Source organism: Euphorbia lathyris, chromosome 3 (genome assembly GCF_963576675.1).
Source record: "Euphorbia lathyris chromosome 3, ddEupLath1.1, whole genome shotgun sequence".
Lineage (NCBI taxonomy): Eukaryota > Viridiplantae > Streptophyta > Magnoliopsida > Malpighiales > Euphorbiaceae > Euphorbia > Euphorbia lathyris.
The window spans coordinates 91845262-91863429 of NC_088912.1; the positions used below are offsets into that span (position 1 = coordinate 91845262).

The 18168-nt window shown below is 36.2% G+C and overlaps 1 protein-coding gene across 1 annotated transcript; it reads right to left on the minus strand.

Moving 5' to 3' along the window:
• Positions 1 to 241: 241 nt before the first annotated feature.
• On the minus strand, positions 242 to 13758 carry LOC136222777 (putative receptor-like protein kinase At3g47110). Its single transcript, XM_066010501.1, has 4 exons — positions 13306 to 13758; positions 7101 to 7706; positions 1403 to 2963; positions 242 to 621 (listed from the first exon to the last, which is right to left on the minus strand). The coding sequence occupies exons 1-4, from the start codon at positions 13756 to 13758 to the stop codon at positions 242 to 244; spliced, it is 3000 nt and encodes a 999-aa protein (XP_065866573.1).
• Between the last annotated feature and the right edge of the window lie 4410 nt (positions 13759 to 18168).

The following is an 18168-nucleotide window of genomic DNA, read 5'->3' on the forward strand; positions in this document are numbered from 1 at the left end:
TTTCTAAAATTGTCAATAAAAGTAGATTAGCTCCCTGAACTATGCAAGTGTCTCATCAGAAAGCCAATCTACTTTTATGGACAAGTTTAGGGAACCAATGATACGAAATAAGCAAGTTTAAGCATCTGGTGAGACATTAACAAAGTTCAGGAAGCCAATCTAGTTTTGTGGACAAATTCAGGAAACTGCCGATGTATTAGGCCAAAATTTAATCTGTTTCACTACATTATGGTAATATAATCTAACAATTATCAATATTCTTAATAAGTTCATCTCTAGCACCTTGAAGCTTCAAAAGGGCATTTCTTATGCTAATTCTACCATCTGCAGATTCAGCACTGCAAGATAACCCAATCTCAATTACTGTCATCAGACAATCATAATGGATTTTTGAAACTTCACAATTTCCATCATAATTACTATTTTCCATAAGTAGCACCAACTCAGGATCAACAACTTGTAAAATATTTGTGTGGAAACCTGATTTCACCCAACTAATCAGATTCATATCTCCCACAAAAATATCATCCGTAGGACTTTTACCGGTGAATAATTCCAACAACATTACTCCGTAGCTGTACACATCTCCACCAGTCGACGGCTTCACGCCTAGGCCGTACTCTGCAACATGATTAATTGGGTTCGTAAGCAGTGGCAGAGCCAGAACAAAATAATTGGGAGCCAATTGATGAAAATGTGTAAAAACTACAGATTTTTTAAGCGCTAATTTCAAATAAATGCCCTGTGGTTTCATGTTTTTGCAGATCTGTACTTGTAGGTTTTTTTTTTATTTCCAACCGAACCTGTGGTTTGTAAAATTTTTATTTTTTGAATCTGTCAAATTTGTAACGACCTCAGGATAACAAATTTAATGATATTTTAAGCAACTTTAATTCTTCAACTTTTTAGGTTTAAGGTCATTTAGGTGTTGTTTTTTTTTTATGAAAAATAAAGTTAATGTTCAGAGATAGAAAACTACAAAAATGATGATTTTGAAAAATAAAAAATGTGGTTCCATAGTAAATATAATAGTAAACAACTTTAATTTTTTAAAATTTTCATTTTGAGATCGTTATTGGTCAAATTTGGCAAAGTCAATAAAAAATGAAAAATTTTCAAACCATAGGTTCGGTTTGTAAAAAAAACCACAGCTACTGATCTAAAAAAACGTGAACCACGGGACATTTATTTGAAATTAACCAACTTCTTAATTGACTAAGCATTACCAATAAGTATTTGGTCACTAATGACTAAGCTGTTTAGGATTCGACTGAATTACCGACGCAAATAATAAACTGATAGAAATTTTCGTCTTATAATTTTGGTCACTAATTCAATGGATAGTTTTTTTTTTTTTTTTTTTGTATGAGCATTTTGAACTAGTTCAATTCAAAGTACTCACCTGGAGGTATGAAACCTGTGGTGCCTTTAATGACATTGGTAGAGCTATTCGAGATTTGATCATTCGTCGACTCTATCAGCAAACGAGCCAGGCCGAAATCTCCGACCTTGGCAGTCATGTCATCATTCAGAAGAACATTGCTAGGCTTCAAGTCACAATGAACGACAGGAGTTTCGCAATCATTGTGTAGGTAATCAATGGCGCCCGCGACATCGATTGCCACATTCAATCTCTCGACAAGATTCAATGCGTCACCATCTTCTTTCGTCCTCTTTCCGTTGATCCAATCTTCCAAGCTTCCGTTGCTAAGCAACTCAAAAACCAGAGCGAGAAATTCGCGGTTTCTAAAATCAACACTCGAGCAAGAAGTAATCAGCTTAACAAGATTCCGATGTCTGACGCTCTTCAGAGCCTCGCATTCTGCCGCAAAACTTCTCAATGATCCTGTCCGGTTGACGTCAAAGACCTTGATTGCTACAGCAGAACCATCTCCAAGTAATCCTTTGTAAACTGACCCAAAGCTCCCTTTCCCTATCAAATTCTTCTCATCAAAGTTTCCGGTCCCCTGACGAAGTTCCTGGTACGAAACCATCTGATGTTGCTCTTTCATCAAGCTCGAAGACTGAGCAATTTTTGATTTCCTTCGCCTTACGAACAAAATATAGACAACAATAATGCATATTGCTAATACTATTGCAACGACGGAAATTATTATATAAACTTTGACAGGCTTTTTTTTGTCGCCCCCGTTTCCTGAACAAACCGAAAGCTTTGGATTGCCTTCGAATTCCACCCTAGAAAAATTCGTAAACAATCCGCCGCAAGGAACTTCTCCTTCCAAGTTATTGAACGAAAGATTCAAGGATTGAAGAACTTGTAGTGTTTGAATCTCATCGGGAATGAACCCGGAAAGATTATTATAAGAAAGGTCTAAAATTTCCAGCCCTTTCAAGTCACCTAAACTAGCAGGAAGAGGTCCCGAAAACGAGTTTTTCGCCATGTATAATCTTTCCAAGCTTTTGCAGTTTCGGATTGAACTCGGTATGATTCCGGATAAGAAATTGTTAAACAGATCAATAGTAACAACACTTTCGAGAAGCCCGATTTCATCTGCCAAATTTCCAGTTAGGAAATTGTTTGACAGATTCAAAATAGTACTTAAACTTGGAAGATTCAGAATTTCTTTTGGGATACTTCCATTGAGCTTATTTACAGATAAATCCATTGAAAGAAGACTCTGAAAATTCCCAAAAGTAATGGGAATCTTACCTGCTAAATCATTTCTTGATAAATCAATAAGATTCAGCCTTTTAAGGTTGCCAAGGGAATCTGGAATCTTTCCTGAGATTCTATTTCCAGCCAAACTCAACTCCTGTAGATTCATTAGTTGTCCAATTTCTTTTGGAATTGGACCTGTAATTGAATTGTAACTCAGATTTAATAAGGTCAGGCTGCTGAGATTCCCGATTGAGGCCGGAATCTGGCCGGAAATTTGATTGCCTCCCATGTATAACTTCATGAGATTCTTTGATAGATTGCCAATAGATTCTGGAATGGTTCCCTGCAAATAAAGGTGGTAAAATTTATGGGTGACAAAACCGGTTGTCTGTGTTGATATAATGAAATGAACAAAAATGATTAGATATAATGAAATGAAATGAACAAAAATGATAATTCTGTCAAGCGGATAAATCATATTGTGGTGTCAAAAATAGACGGTACTACTCAATTAGACACTAAAGACACTTATTTAATGGAAAGGAAAAATAGGTTGGAGCAGTGGCGAATACAGGATTATTTAGTTGAGGGGGGCTGATTTTACATATACGTTCGCAAAAAAAAAAAAAATGTTTTTGCTAAATCGAACTTGCTTAATTTGTTTTTGTATATATGTTTGTTATAATTTGAATGGTCAAGAACAAAGTTTTAAGTATTAATGTATAATTTCTCAAAATTAAGTTAGATTTCGTTTAATAGTCTTAATATATAAAAAAATTTGAATTTACGGAGGGTTGAACAACTAAAAAAAATTAAAAATTTGATTTCAGAGAGTCTACCAGGTAAAAAATAATAATAATTTGGATTTAAGGAGATATAAAACAACAACAACAAAGCCTTAGTCCCGAAATGATTCGGGGTCGGCTAACATGAACCATCATATAAAACCGTGAAAATCAAGTCGTGTCAGCGACACAGATTCGCTCCCTCCACTCCGTCCTATCCACTACCATATTTTCCTCAATTCCCAATAAACTCATATCACTCTCGATCACCCTCCTCCAAGTTTGCTTAGGTCTTCCCCTACCCCTCACCACTACATCCCTTTGCCACTCTTCGGTTCTCCTAACCGGCGCATCAAGCGCTCTACGTCTCACATGGCCAAACCACCTTAGTCGGTTATCTCTCATTTTATTCTCAATAGATGTGACCCCTACTTTTGTCCTAATTATTTCATTACGCACCCGGTCCTTTCTCGTGTGACCACACATCCATCTCAACATACGCATCTCCGCCACCGACATCTTATGGATGTGGCAGTGTTTCACTGCCCAACACTCCGTACCATATAACAATGCTGGTCTAATTGCCGTCCGGTAGAATTTTCCCTTCAATCTATTAGGCATGCCGGGATCACAAAGGAAACCCGTAGCACTCTTCCACTTCGACCAACCAGCTTTAATCCTATGAGCAACATCTCCATCTACTTCTCCATCCGTTTGGATAATAGATCCTAAATACCGGAAGCAATCTGAGGCCTGAACAACTCTCCCATCTAGGATGATTGTCCCTGCCTCCCTACTCCTACGGCCGCTAAACTTACACTCCAAATATTCTGTCTTACTTCGACTCAACTTAAAGCCTCTAGATTCTAGAGTTTGCCTCCATAGTTCCAACTTCATCTCCACTCCTTCTTTCGTCTCCTCAACCAATACAATATCATCTGCAAACAGCATGCATCATGGTATACCATCTTGAAGTGAACTTGTTAGTTCATCCATAACGATGGCAAAAAGAAATGGGCTTAGTGCGGAACCTTGATGCACTCCAATCGTAATAGGAAACTCTTCAGTCTTCCCAACACTAGTACGTACACTCGTGCATACTCCCTCATACATGTCCTTTATGATGTCAATATATTTCCGCGAAATGCCTTTCCTTATCAAGGCCCACCAAAGTACTTCCCTTGGTACCTTATCATATGCTTTCTCCAAGTCAATGAAAACCATATGCAAGTCTTTCTTCTTATTTCGATAGTGCTCCATTAATTGTCTCATTAGATGGATGGCTTCCATAGTTGATCTTCCCAGCATAAAGCCAAACTGGTTTTCCGAGATCTTCACCGTCCTCCTTAGCCTTTGTTCAATCACTCGCTCCCAAAGTTTCATAGTGTGACTCATTAATTTGATTCCCCGATAGTTGGCACAATCTTGGACATCGCCTTTGTTCTTATACAAAGGGATTAAAGTACTTTTCCTCCATTCTGATGGCATCTTATTGTTTCTCCAAATTTTGTTGAAGAACGTCGTCAACCATTCGATTCCTCTTTCTCCCAAACATCTCCAAATCTCAATAGGGATGCCATCAGGTCCTACTGCTTTCTTCAACTTCATCTTACTTAATGCCATTTTGACTTCACCCTTTTGAATTCTCCGCATGCATTCATGATTTATCATATCGTGATGGATACTTATATCTCCAACATCTTGTTGGCGATCTCCATTAAATAAGTCATCAAAATAGGACCTCCATCGTTCCTTGATATCCTTATCTCCAACTAGGACTTTCTGGTCCACATCCTTCACACATTTAACTTTTCCGAGATCTCGCGTCTTCCTATCTCTCATCCGAGCAATTCTATATATGTCTCTTTCCCCTTCTTTCGTATCCAATCTTGTATACAGATCCCGATTCACCTTTGCTCTAGCATCTTGTATGACCTTCTTTACTTCCCTTTTAGCCTCTTTGTATTTTTCGTAGTTCTCGTCACTCCTACATTTCCCCAATAGTTTATAGGATTCTCTCTTACTCTTTACTGCTTGTCGTACTTCTTCTGTCCACCAAGATGTGTCCTTACCCGGTGGCATGCTACCTTTAGATTCCCCTAGAACTTCCTTCGCTACTTCCCTTATACTATGCTCCATCTTATTCCATATCGAATCTATATTTGAATCCATATTGCAAGTCCAAATATCTTTTTTGGTCATCTCATCCACAAATTTTTGTTGATTCTCCCCTTGCAATTTCCACCACTTAATCTTAGTCTCTACTTGAGGTGTTTGTTTTCTTATACATTTCCTACTTCGAAAATCTAGCACCACTACTCTATGTTGGGTTGTCGTATACTCAAGTCATAGGCTGATGCGAATTCCAAAATATCATTTCCTGCTTCATTCTTATCTCCAAAACCATACCCTCCATGAACACTCTCAAACCCATCTCGCCTAGAACCCACGTGTCCATTGAGATCACCCTCTAGTACCATTTTTTCATCCCTAGGAACCTGTTGCACCACTTCCTCTAAGTCATCCCAAAAAGCTTGTCTTATAGACACATCTAATCCTATTTGTGGCGCATATGCACTAATGACATTCACAACCTCATCCCCTATCACTAGCTTAACACTCATAATTCTATCGCTCTTCCTAGACACCGCTACTACCTCATCAATATACTCCCTATCAATAAGAATACCTACTCCATTTCTACCCTTATCCTTTCCTGAGTACCAAAGCTTATAACCCCAAGGAGCTATCTCTCTAGCCTTAGCTCCAACCCACTTGGTTTCTTGTAGGCATAATATATTTATTCTCCTCCTCTTCATAACATCTACAATTTCAGCTAATCTTCCTGTCAAAGAACCTATATTCCATGTCCCAAAGCGTAACCTACTACCCTTACCCCTACCCCTACCATTACCGTGGACTAGCTTATTTACCCGCAACCCTTGCATATTTGACACCACCCCCGGGTCCTGGGGTGGCGCGCCGCTTCGGGGCGACGACCTAGCAACCTTGCACATTTATCACTACACCCGGGTCTAGGAAGTGCAGCGCGTCGCTGAGTAGGGAACGCCCCAACGGTATTTATATTATGGTTCATGTCATAAGATGTGACTAAGTTTTACGCTGGCCGCCACAAACCTACCGCAACCCTCCTCCTTTGTCCGGGCTTGGGACCGGCTGTAAAGGCCACCAAGTGACCCTCACAGGCGGAGTTATTTGGATTTAGGGAGGTCTAAAAGGTAAAAAAAATAGAAATTTGGATTTATAGAGACCTAACTGGCCAAAAAATTAAAAATTTTGATTTATAAAGGCCAAAAAAAGAGAGGTCTAACAGACCTAAAAAAAAATTAGAAAATTGGATTTAGAGAGTAACTAATGGGCGCAAAATATTGAAATTTTAAATTTTGGACAAGCCTATCACGTAATGAGCTGTTTTGGGGGGCCTAATTCAACACCCCGATATTTTTTGTTTGAGACACGGTGCGAAACTACCCGGGATCAAGGTGGTTCCGGTGGCCGAAGGGATCCGGACCCTCCTATCTACGCCCCTGGTTTAGAGTTAAATTTACACCATTTTATAAGTTAGGGCTAAATCTGATTTTTTTCACCGATGTCAATGTCAAATTTAATGCTTATCCCTAAATTATATGAACATCAATGTAAGAAATCGAGAAAACACAAATTGACAACCTTACCTGCAAAAAGTTGGCATCAACAGCAAGAAATTGAAGCCGAGAGTTGTTAGTCAATGATGTGATAAAGTCAAGACCATTATCGCCATAGCTAACAATCTTGTTAAAACCAACGTTATACATCTCCAAAAATGCAAGATTTCCCAAACCCGGCGGAACACTTCCTTCCAGAAAATTCGAAGCCATACGAATCACTCTTATATTCGTCAGATTATGCAACGATCCCGGAATTCCTCCGGTGAACATATTGAAGCACAGATTAATAACCAAAAGATTCGGAAGCGTAACACCAACATCACTCGGAATTTCACCCCACAACTGATTAGAAGCCATAGCCAAATCAACCAAAGAAGACATATTATAAATTCCTGAAGGAAGAGTTCCTTTTAAATCATTAATGGTGAAATCAAGAATTTTCAGAGCTCGAAGACGGCTTAAATCACTCGGAATTGCTCCGGTGAGAGAATTAGTCCCTAAAATCAAACTCTCCGGGGATGAAAGATTTCCAATTGAAGCTGGAATTGACCCCCCAAAACGGTTTCTCCCCAAGTTCAGAACTTTGAGATTGGTAAGGAAAGTTACTTGTTGGGGGATTTTTCCGGTGATCATGTTGTTATGGGTCCCGCCCATATTTAAGGTCCATTTAATATTAATTTTGGCTTCTTTGAGAAGCTATATTAATGTGTATTTATTGGAATGAGTTGTATTCATTTAATATAAGTGAAGGAAGAAGAAAAGACACACACAAAAGAGATTTTCGGATTTGGTCTTTCTCTCTTTAGGTTAGTTCACGTTTTTGTCGATTTCCAGAGATTGAACCGTCGGATCGTCACGATTTTTGGACAGGAGCTTCTAGACATATTGTTCCTTGTTCTCACCGTTGGGATTATCGTTCGGAGGTCGGGAAGGTCTGTTCGGAGTTGGGGCAGATTGTAGACTGATTTCTTCTCTTTCTTGGTATTTGTCTACTTCTTGAAATCTCTTATTGTCTCATGATTATTGGTGGGTTATAAACCTTTTGTAAGACTTTGTTGGGTTTGTTTTGCCCTCAATTTTATCATAATAAGAGAAGTAGGGTGGACTCCTCAAATGTCCCGTGGTTTTTACTCTTCACACCGAAGAGGTTTTCCACGTATAAATCTTGTGTTGTTGATTGTGGTTTTGGATTTCCATTCTTGTGGTTATAGTTGCTATTTTGATTTGGACTTGGGTTGTGCTTTGGTTGATTGTTTGTTAGATTAATCCTTGTGGTGTTGTTATTGGTATTCCGCGTATTTGATTGTTATTATTGGTAACCCGTCTTTTGGGTCCTTCAATTGGTATCAGAGCAAGGTTAATTTTGAAGTTAACTATGGAATCTAATAGCAGTAATAGTTCCATGGTTAAATTGACATCAACCAATTATTCTATATGGAGACCTATGATGGAAGTTTTGTTATTTTGCAAAGATTTGTATGACCCAATTGATGCAGAAACCAAAGAGGATGGTAGTTTGTCCAAACCAGTCAAACCAGAAACATCGGAAGATAGAGAATGGGAAAAGTTGAAAAGAAAGACTTTGGGGACTATCAGACAATGGGTTGATATTAGCATTTTCAACCATGTTTCTCAAGAGTCTGACCCATATGATTTGTGGAAGAAATTAGAAGGTCTTTATGAAAGAAAGACTGCTCATAATAAGGCTTCTTTGATTAAGAGGCTTGTTAATTTGAAGTTGAAAAGTGGGAAGTCAGTTTCTGAACATCTTAGTGATTTTCAAGATATAATCAACAAACTTACCACTATGAAGATTATTCTTGATGATGAGTTGCAGGCTTTATTTCTGTTGAGTTCATTGCCAGATAGTTGGGAAACTCTTGTTGTGACTATTAGTAACTCTGCTCCAGATGGTGTACTTTCTTTGGATGTGATTAAAGAGAGTATGTTTAATGAAGAGATAAGAAGAAAGGAGATGGGAGTTGATAATTCACAAGCTCTTATTGTTGAGAACAGAGGTAGAGGCAAGAGTAGAGGTCCAAAGAGGCGTGGTAACTCAAGAGGTAGGTTTAAGTCCAGAGATGGGAAAGAGCCTATGGTATGTCATCACTGCAACAAACCAGGCCACATAAAGAAATATTGCTACCGTTGGAAAAGAGAACAAGGCAAGAAGCAAGATTCTCAGAAGGAGGGAGATGACAAAAATACTGCAGCTGTCACTTCTAAAAGTGATGATGGTGTTTCTTTGATTTGTGCAACTAGTGAGTGTCATCATGTTGATGGTTCGGGCACAGAGTGGCTTGTTGATACAGGAGCTTCCTATCATTGTGTTCCTAGAAGGGAATACTTCTTGAACTACAAAGCAGGAGATTTTGGTAGTGTCAAGATGGGAAATCAGAGTTCGGCAAGCATTGTTCGCATGGGTGATATTCGAGTGAAGACAAGTGTTGGGTGCATGCTTATATTGAAGAATGTGCCCCATATTCCCGATATACGCCTTAACTTGTTGTCTGCAAATGTTCTTGATCTAGAAGGATTCAGACATACCTTTGGAGATGGCAAATGGAGATTGTCCAAGGGTTCATTGACAGTTGCTCGAGGTGATTTATGTTGTTCTTTGTATAAAACATACATGAATGTATGTTCTGGTGAGCTAAATGCAGTTGAAGAAAATAACTCTCCTAATTTGTGGCATAGAAGATTGGGACACATGACAGATAAAGGGTTAAAACTTTTGGCAGGTAAATCTCTTATTCCTGTTGATAAATCTGTTTCTTTTGACCCTTGTGATTATTGCTTAGCAGGAAAGCAACATAGAGCTTCCTTTTCTAAGAAGTCTATAAAGAAGGAAGGAAAGTTGGAGTTGATACACTCTGATGTTTGTGGTCCTTTAGAGGTGGAGTCTCTTGGTGGCAGTAAATATTTTGTCACTTTTATTGATGATGCTACTCGGAGAACTTAGGTTTACATGTTGAAGACAAAGAGTGAAGTGTTTGAAACTTTCAAGAAGTTTCACGTCATGGTAGAAAGGGAGACAGAAAGAAAATTGAAGTGTCTTCGATCTGACAATGGTGGTGAGTACACTTCTAAAGAATTTGAGAATTATTTCTCACACCATGGCATTAGACATGTAAAAACTGTGCCCGGCACCCCTCAACACAATGGTGTAGCAGAGAGAATGAACAGAACAATTGTGGAGAAAGTGAGATGTATGCTTAGAATGTCTAATCTTCCAAAGACATTTTGGGCTGAAGCTGTTAATACTTCAGTGTACTTGATCAATCGTTCACCATCAATTCCTCTTGGCCTTGAGATACCCGAGAGAGCATGGAAGGGTAGAGATCCTACTTATTCACATTTGAGAGTCTTTGGATGCAAGGCATACATGCATGTGCCGAAAGAACAGAGATCAAAGCTTGATTCCAAGACTAATCCTTGTGTATTTGTTGGCTATGGTGATGAGGAGTATGGTTTTAGACTCTATGATCCAGAGAAGAAGAAGGTAGTGAGAAGCAGAGATGTAGTATTCTTTGAGCACGAAATGGGCTCAGAACTTCTAAGTACAAGGTACAATCCTACTCCTACGTTGTCTTTTGATACTACTGATGTGTCTTCTGTTTCTATTCCTATTCCTGTTGAGCAGCCAACAAATGAGAATGTTGAAGCAACACTTGATGGTGTTGAGGAGGTACAACCAAATGAAGATGGTGATGCACCAGAATTTGATAATGATGGTGGTGGTGTAGCAGAATTTGATGATGTTCCACACGATGATCAGAATGATATAGAGGATGTTCATGAGCAGGGGGAGCAGCCAGCTCCTTTGGTGGAAGAAGCACCAGTTCGAAGGTCAACTAGAGAAAGAAAACCTTCTACAAAATATCCAAGCTCAGAGTTTATTCTTGTCACTGATGAGGGGGAGCCAGAGAACTTTGAAGAAGTGTTGTCTAGTAAAGACAAAAATCTTTGGCTTGATGCTATGAAGGAAGAGATGGATTCCTTGAAAAAGAATGAGACATATGTGGTTGTGAAGCCTCCTAAAGGCAAGAAGGTCTTGAAAAACAGATGGGTTTTCAAGAACAAGAAAGATGGTGACAAGATAGTGAAGCGCAAAGCCAGATTGGTGGTAAAGGGTTGCAATCAGAAGAAGGGCATTGATTTTGATGAGATCTTCTCTCATGTTGTCAAGATGACATCTATAAGAACCATTTTGGGTTTAACTGCAAGTCTTGATTTGGAGTTGGAGCAGCTTGATGTGAAAACTGCTTTCTTACATGGTGATTTGCATGAGGAGATATATATGGAGCAACCTGAAGGGTTTAAAGAGAAGGGAAAAGAAAAGCTTGTTTGCAAGTTGAAGAAGAGTCTTTATGGGCTCAAACAGGCACCAAGGCAATGGTATCGGAAGTTTGATTCTTTTATGACAAAAAATGGTTATAATAGAACTTCAGCAGATCCTTGTGTGTATTTTAGAAATTTCCCTGGAGGTAAATTTATTATCCTTCTTTTATATGTGGATGATATGTTGATAGTTGGACAAGATGCAGAGATGATTTCCAACTTGAAGAAGGATTTGTCCAAGTCATTTGACATGAAAGACTTGGGTCCAGCTAAGCAGATCTTAGGCATGGAGATAGTTCGTGATAGAAAAGTTGGAAAGTTGTGGCTATCACAAGAAAAGTATATTGAACGTGTGCTTGAAAGGTTTAATATGAAGAATGTCAAGCCTGTTAATACACCTTTAGCAGCTCACTTCAAGTTGAGTAATAGAGCTTGTCCTAAGTCAGATGAAGAAAAAACGAGTATGTCTTCTGTTCCTTATTCATCTACTGTTGGTTCTTTGATGTATGCTATGGTTTGTACTAGACCAGATATTGCACAGGCTGTTGGTTTGGTGAGTAGATACTTATCTAATCCGGGTAAGGTTCATTGGGAAGCTGTTAAGTGGATTTTCAGATATTTGCGTGGTACTTCCAAATTGAGTTTGTGTTATGGAGGTGGCAAACCGATTCTTGAGGGATATACAGATGCAGACATGGCTGGTGATCTTGATAATAGAAAGTCTACCTCAGGTTATGTGTTTACATTTTCAGGGAGAGCCATTTCATGGCAATCCAAGCTACAAAAGTGTGTAGCATTGTCTACTACTGAGGCAGAGTATATAGCAGCTGTGGAAGCATGTAAAGAGATGATTTGGTTGAAGAGGTTCCTTCAAGAGTTGGGTTTGAAGCAATGTGAGTATGTGACATTCTGTGACAGTCAGAGTGCTATGGACTTGAGCAAGAATACCATGTATCATGCTCGTACTAAGCACATTGATATTAGATATCATTGGTTGCGGAATGTGATTGAAGAGAAAGAATTGTTGTTAAAGAAAGTCCACACAGATAAAAATGCAGCAGACATGTTAACCAAGGTGGTTCCCGGAAGCAAGCTTGAGCTTTGTAATAAGCTTTCCGGGATGAGATTCAAACGTTGAAGAATTTGATTTTTTCTTCTCTCCGTGATGGGCTGGAGGGGGAGATTGTTATGGGTCCCGCCCATATTTAAGGTCCATTTAATATTAATTTTGGCTTCTTTGAGAAGCTATATTAATGTGTATTTATTGGAATGAGTTGTATTCATTTAATATAAGTGAAGGAAGAAGAAAAGACACACACAAAAGAGATTTTCGGATTTGGCCTTTCTCTCTTTAGGTCAGTTCACGTTTTTGTCGATTCCCAGAGATTGAACCGTCGGATCGTCACGATTTTTGGACAGGAGCTTCTAGACATATTGTTCCTTGTTCTCACCGTTGGGATTATCGTTCGGAGGTCGGGAAGGTCTGTTCGGAGTTGGGGCAGATTGTAGACTGATTTCTTCTCTTTCTTGGTATTTGTCTACTTCTTGAAATCTCTTATTGTCTCATGATTATTGGTGGGTTATAAAACTTTTGTAAGACTTTGTTGGGTTTGTTTTGCCCTCAATTTTATCATAATAAGAGAAGTAGGGTGGACTCCTCAAACGTCCCGTGGTTTTTACTCTTCACACCGAAGAGGTTTTCCACGTATAAATCTTGTGTTGTTGATTGTGGTTTTGGATTTCCATTCTTGTGGTTATAGTTGCTATTTTGATTTGGACTTGGGTTGTGCTTTGGTTGATTGTTTGTTAGATTAATCCTTGTGGTATTGTTATTGGTATTCCGCGTATTTGATTGTTGTTATTGGTAACCCGTCTTTTGGGTCCTTCACATGTCCATTGATAAGTCGAGGAACTGGAGGTCCGATAGGTTGCTTATGTTGGATGGTAGGGGACCTTGGAAGGAGTTGGAGCTTAAGTTGAGAACGGTTAATCGGAAAAGGTTGCAGATTTGGTCGGGGAATGTGCCGGAGAGTTGATTGTTTTGAAGGTGGAGAGAGGTGAGGAAGGAGAGATTGGCGATATGAGGACTTATGGTGCCGGAAAGTCCGAAACTGGAGAGGTTGAGGGAGACTACTCTTTGGCCGGCGTCCTTGGTGCAGGAGACGCCGGTCCAGTTGCAAGGGGAGGAGGAGTTTTGTTGCCATGAAGATAGAGAGTTGGGGTTGTTGAGGTTAAGTTGAGATTTGAAAGCAAGCAGTGATTGTTTATCTGTTTCAATGGTTTGAGCAGAAGAAAAATCAATAGATAAAGAGATGATGAATAGTAATATGGAGAGGATATTCATTTCTGATCACTTCTTGTTGATTAGTTTTCACTGAGTTTGAGTTGGAATGTGGATTATATTGCATATAAATAGATATTAATCGGTGTTTGTTTCAGTTTTTCGGAGAAGCGTTTAGCGTTTCACTCCAAACTACATCGTTTAGCATTTTCTCTAGAAAACTGCAGAGTTTTGGAGCTTTTCACGAAAAGCTCCGTAAACAGTTGTTCGTAGTTATTTGTTATTATAAAATTATCCTACTTATTTCCACAAAAATATATTTCTTCTTTAACATTATTTATATTTCTACAACATAAGAATAAAGTTTTGTTGCGTTCAATAAATTTTTTATTTTTTTATATAGATTATTTTTATTAATTTGTAACATATTTTTTATTTTATAATAGGATAAAGTGTAAAAATACTCCTTACGTTTATAGTTAGGGGCAATTTTACCCTTAGGTGCTGTTTGGTTCGCGGAATAGAATGGAATGGAATAGAATGGTTATTCCAAAGGAATGGAATAGAATGGAATAGAATGGTTATTCCAAAGGAATAGAATAGCAAAGAATGGAATAGAAATTCTTAGGAATTACTATTCCTATGTTTGGTTGGTGGAATAAGGTAGAATGGAATAGATAATTTTTTTTATTAAAAAGACAATATTATCCTTAAATGTAATTTCTTATTTCTTTTAAAATTTTAATTTTTTACTATAAATTGTTCAAATATTTAATATATATTATTTTAAAAAATATATAAAAAATAGAAAAATGGGAAACACGAAAGACGAAAAAAACACGAAAAATACATTAAAAACGAAAAAACAATAAGAACATGAAAACGGAAAAATTGTAAAAACACGAAAAAAGAGAGGTAAAAAAAACAAAATGTAAAAGCGCAAAAAAAAACATTAAAAACACAAAAACAAAAGAAAAAAATGAGATAAAAGTGGAAAAGGGTGAAAACGCGAAAACATATAAACGTGTTAACACAAAAAAAAAAACACACGCAAAATATGAAAAAACACAAAAAATGTGCAAACCGTAAACAACACAAAAACATGAAAAAAGTGGAAAACACGAAAATGTGAAAAAAAAAATAAAAAACGTGAAAAAATCGAAAAACACGAAAACATGAAAAAGTGTTAAAAACACGAAAAATATGAAAAATGCGTTTATAACGTTTGTTTATGTTTTTTCGTGTTTCCCAAGTTTTCTTGTTTTTTTTCCGTTTGTTCACGTTTTCGTATTTTTCACGTTTTGTCATGTTATTGTGTTTTATTTTGCATTTTTTCGATTTTTCACGTTTTAGTTTTTCGGTTTTTCCCCTTTTTGTTTTTTTCGCGTTTTTGTATTTTTCGTATTTGTTACTTTTTCGTGTTATTCACGTTTTTCCATGTTTTCGTATTTTTTCATATTTTTGTGTTTTTAACGTTTTCGTGTTTTGTTTGCGTTTTTCGCATTTTCATGTTTTTCACATATTGTCACGTTTTTGTGTTTTAGCATTTTTCGTATTTTTTCGCATTTTCGTGTTTTTATTTTTCACGTTTTTTAATATTTCGTGTTTTGTCACTTTTTCGCGCTATTCCTATTTTGTGTTTTTCGTGTGTTTGCTTTTTTTTTTGCGTCTTCGTGTTTTTCGCATTTGTTCACGTTTTCATGTTTTTCGCGTTTTTTATTTTTTTGCATATTCTCGTGTTTGTAACATTTTCACATTTTTCGTGTTTCATATTTTTCGTATTTTTACATTTTTTAACGTTTTCGTGATTTTTCCATTTTTCACGTTTTATATGATATAAATTATGGATTGACCAAAATTTATAAGATTTGGGAAAGTGATTAGAGAGAAGATTGAGGATTTAATGGAGGATAATTTTGTAAATTACAAAAATATAATATTAGGAATAGACTATTCCTAACCTAAATTGAAGAATAGCTATTCCATGAAATCAAGGAATAGGGATTCCATGGAATAGCTATTCCATAAAAAAAAATCAACCAAAGGTGGGAATAACTATTCTTTAGGAATAGGCTATTCTATTCCCCCTCTATTCCGCGAACCAAACGAGCCCTTAATGTCTAAAATTGTGCAATTATACCTCTAACGTTGACAGCCAATAGCAATTTTACTCCTAGTTTGGTCAATTTGAGAAATAATTCATCAAACTGTCTTTTTGGTCATGAATATTGTCATCTACACTTCAAATGTGCATCATTTTATCATCATTAGTAACAGATCACAAACATAAATTTTTTTTGTTGATTAATTACAACATGTCTATATTAGACATTTTAAATCTGAACAGCAGTTCAATATAATTTTACCAAACACTAATAATTAAACAGCTAATAACAAACAGCTAACAACAACCGCAACCGCAACAACTATTAGCTAAGAGCTGAATCAAACGTGTCTTTTAGACAAGTTTTACATGTTGATAACATAAGCAATGAAGATGATGTGTGACATCATCTTAGTAGACTGGACAAATAATAATCCTAACCCTTTGTAGAATTTTTCTATTCAAATGTAAGATTGGTGATAGAAATTCTACACGTTGGTATTACAGGTGAGGTGTCATTTTGAACAATAGCTAATTAGTTTTTATAACGCCTTACTTCAAACGGTAGATAAGAGTACTTTATTTGGATGGAGAAAAAGTTGTTAATTGCTATCTATCCCGTCTCTCAGAGCATTCATAGCGGTGTAATCTTTTTGATTCAACAGTTTGAGTTAAAAATTCAAAGTCTAGGGAGGAACTTTTAACCATTTACCAAAATCAAGTGTTTTTATTTTGAGTACCACTTGAATCATTCAACAACAACCCCAACAAAAGAAATTCTCCAATAAGGATCAATTTGTCATAACAATTTGCAATAAGGACTTCTAAGGTACGGTAGTGGAGAAGCTCAATTTCATTTACCATGCAATAAGGACTTCTAAGTACGAAATTTACTTGATTTTTCATACTTGATCCGGCAGTGTATTTTACGGATAAAAGAGACTATAAATTATTTCATTAGACAACTGAGACTGGTAAAAAAAAAATGAGAAAATAATATTTAAATACTCTTAATTAAAATCAATATTGTAAAAAACGTTATGCACTACTAGTCAGGTGGATAGGGTCCTCGAAGATTAATCAGAAATTAGTTAAGAATTAATTAGATTTGTATTTTGTATTTTTTAATTAATAAATTGTTATATAAATTCAATTAAAATATATATTATACTATCTAAAAATACAACAACAACAAAGTCTTAGTCCCGAAAATTATATTATCTAAAAATAATAATATAAAATTATTTAATTTAAAATAACGTGTATATTTGTAACATATATCTTAAAAAATGTAAAAACATCAACATTTCATCAACTATATCATTGAAACAACTCAAAAGTGAATTATAATAAAGTAAAAAAATAATTCACAATAAAAAAAACTTTTGTTCATCGTTGCTTCAGCGCCGCCAAGGCGGTCTAGGTAGCGTTAAGTAGGGGGTGCACACAAAAATCCAAAAAATCGAAAAACCAAACCGAAAACAAGGTTAACCGAAACTGATGGACTAGTGTGCGGTTTTTAATTTTTAAAAATAGGGGTTAATGGTTACGGTTACGGTTTTTTATTTCAAAAACTGTGGTTAATCGAAACCGACCGAATGTCAATTAAATATTAAAAAAATAAAAATAAATTTATTTATATGGGTAAATAATTATTTAGTCCCTATAGTTTTACATAACCTATTAATCAGTCCACTATTTAATCATAAGGTCTCTAAATTTTATCACTTTTAATGGTTTAATCATTCTATCAAATATTAATATTCAATGAGATAAAAATATGTAAATAACTCTCCGTTTATTTGTTACTATCTCTAGTTTATGCAGTTTTTTTTTCTTTTATGTTTCTGGATATATAAACAAGGAAAAAATTTTATTACTTATTTTCCAAAACTTTGTAGCCAGAAGTTTTATTAGGAGCAATTTTACCTTTTAGAAATTTATTTTTTTATCCGTTTAATTGTTCTTTAACATATTTTATTAGGGACTAATTAGTGTATTATGTAAAACCATAAGGGTTAAATAATTAGTGTATTATGTGAAACCATAAGGGTTAAATAATTAGTGTATTATGTGAAACCATAAGGGTTAAATAATTAGTGTATTATGTAAAACCACACGGACATAATGCACACACATCTCCCTATCCGCAATTGATCTCTTCAACTCGTCATTGATCCGTCGTCTCACTCACAATAAAAGTTAGAATTTTTTTATTATTTTATTTTTATTTACTAATGGTTAGAAACCGAAATAAAATGTTAATCGACCAAAAAAAATTGTTAACCGATTAGTGATTAACCGAATTTAGTGGACTAGTGTATGGTTAGTGTTTTTAAAAAACTGATAAAATGGTTAACCGACCGAAT

Bases quoted from the DNA above. Each gene is read 5' to 3' on its own strand.
- LOC136222777 (XM_066010501.1), bottom strand. From the start codon at position 13,758: ATGAATATCCTCTCCATATTACTATTCATCATCTCTTTATCTATTGAT. The intron at 2,964-7,100 runs GTAAGGTTGTCA...CTTTATTTGCAG, and splicing joins TTGATGCCAACTTTTTGCAG to GGAACCATTCCAGAATCTAT. The intron at 622-1,402 runs GTGAGTACTTTG...ATCATGTTGCAG, and splicing joins CACAGGTTTCATACCTCCAG to AGTACGGCCTAGGCGTGAAG.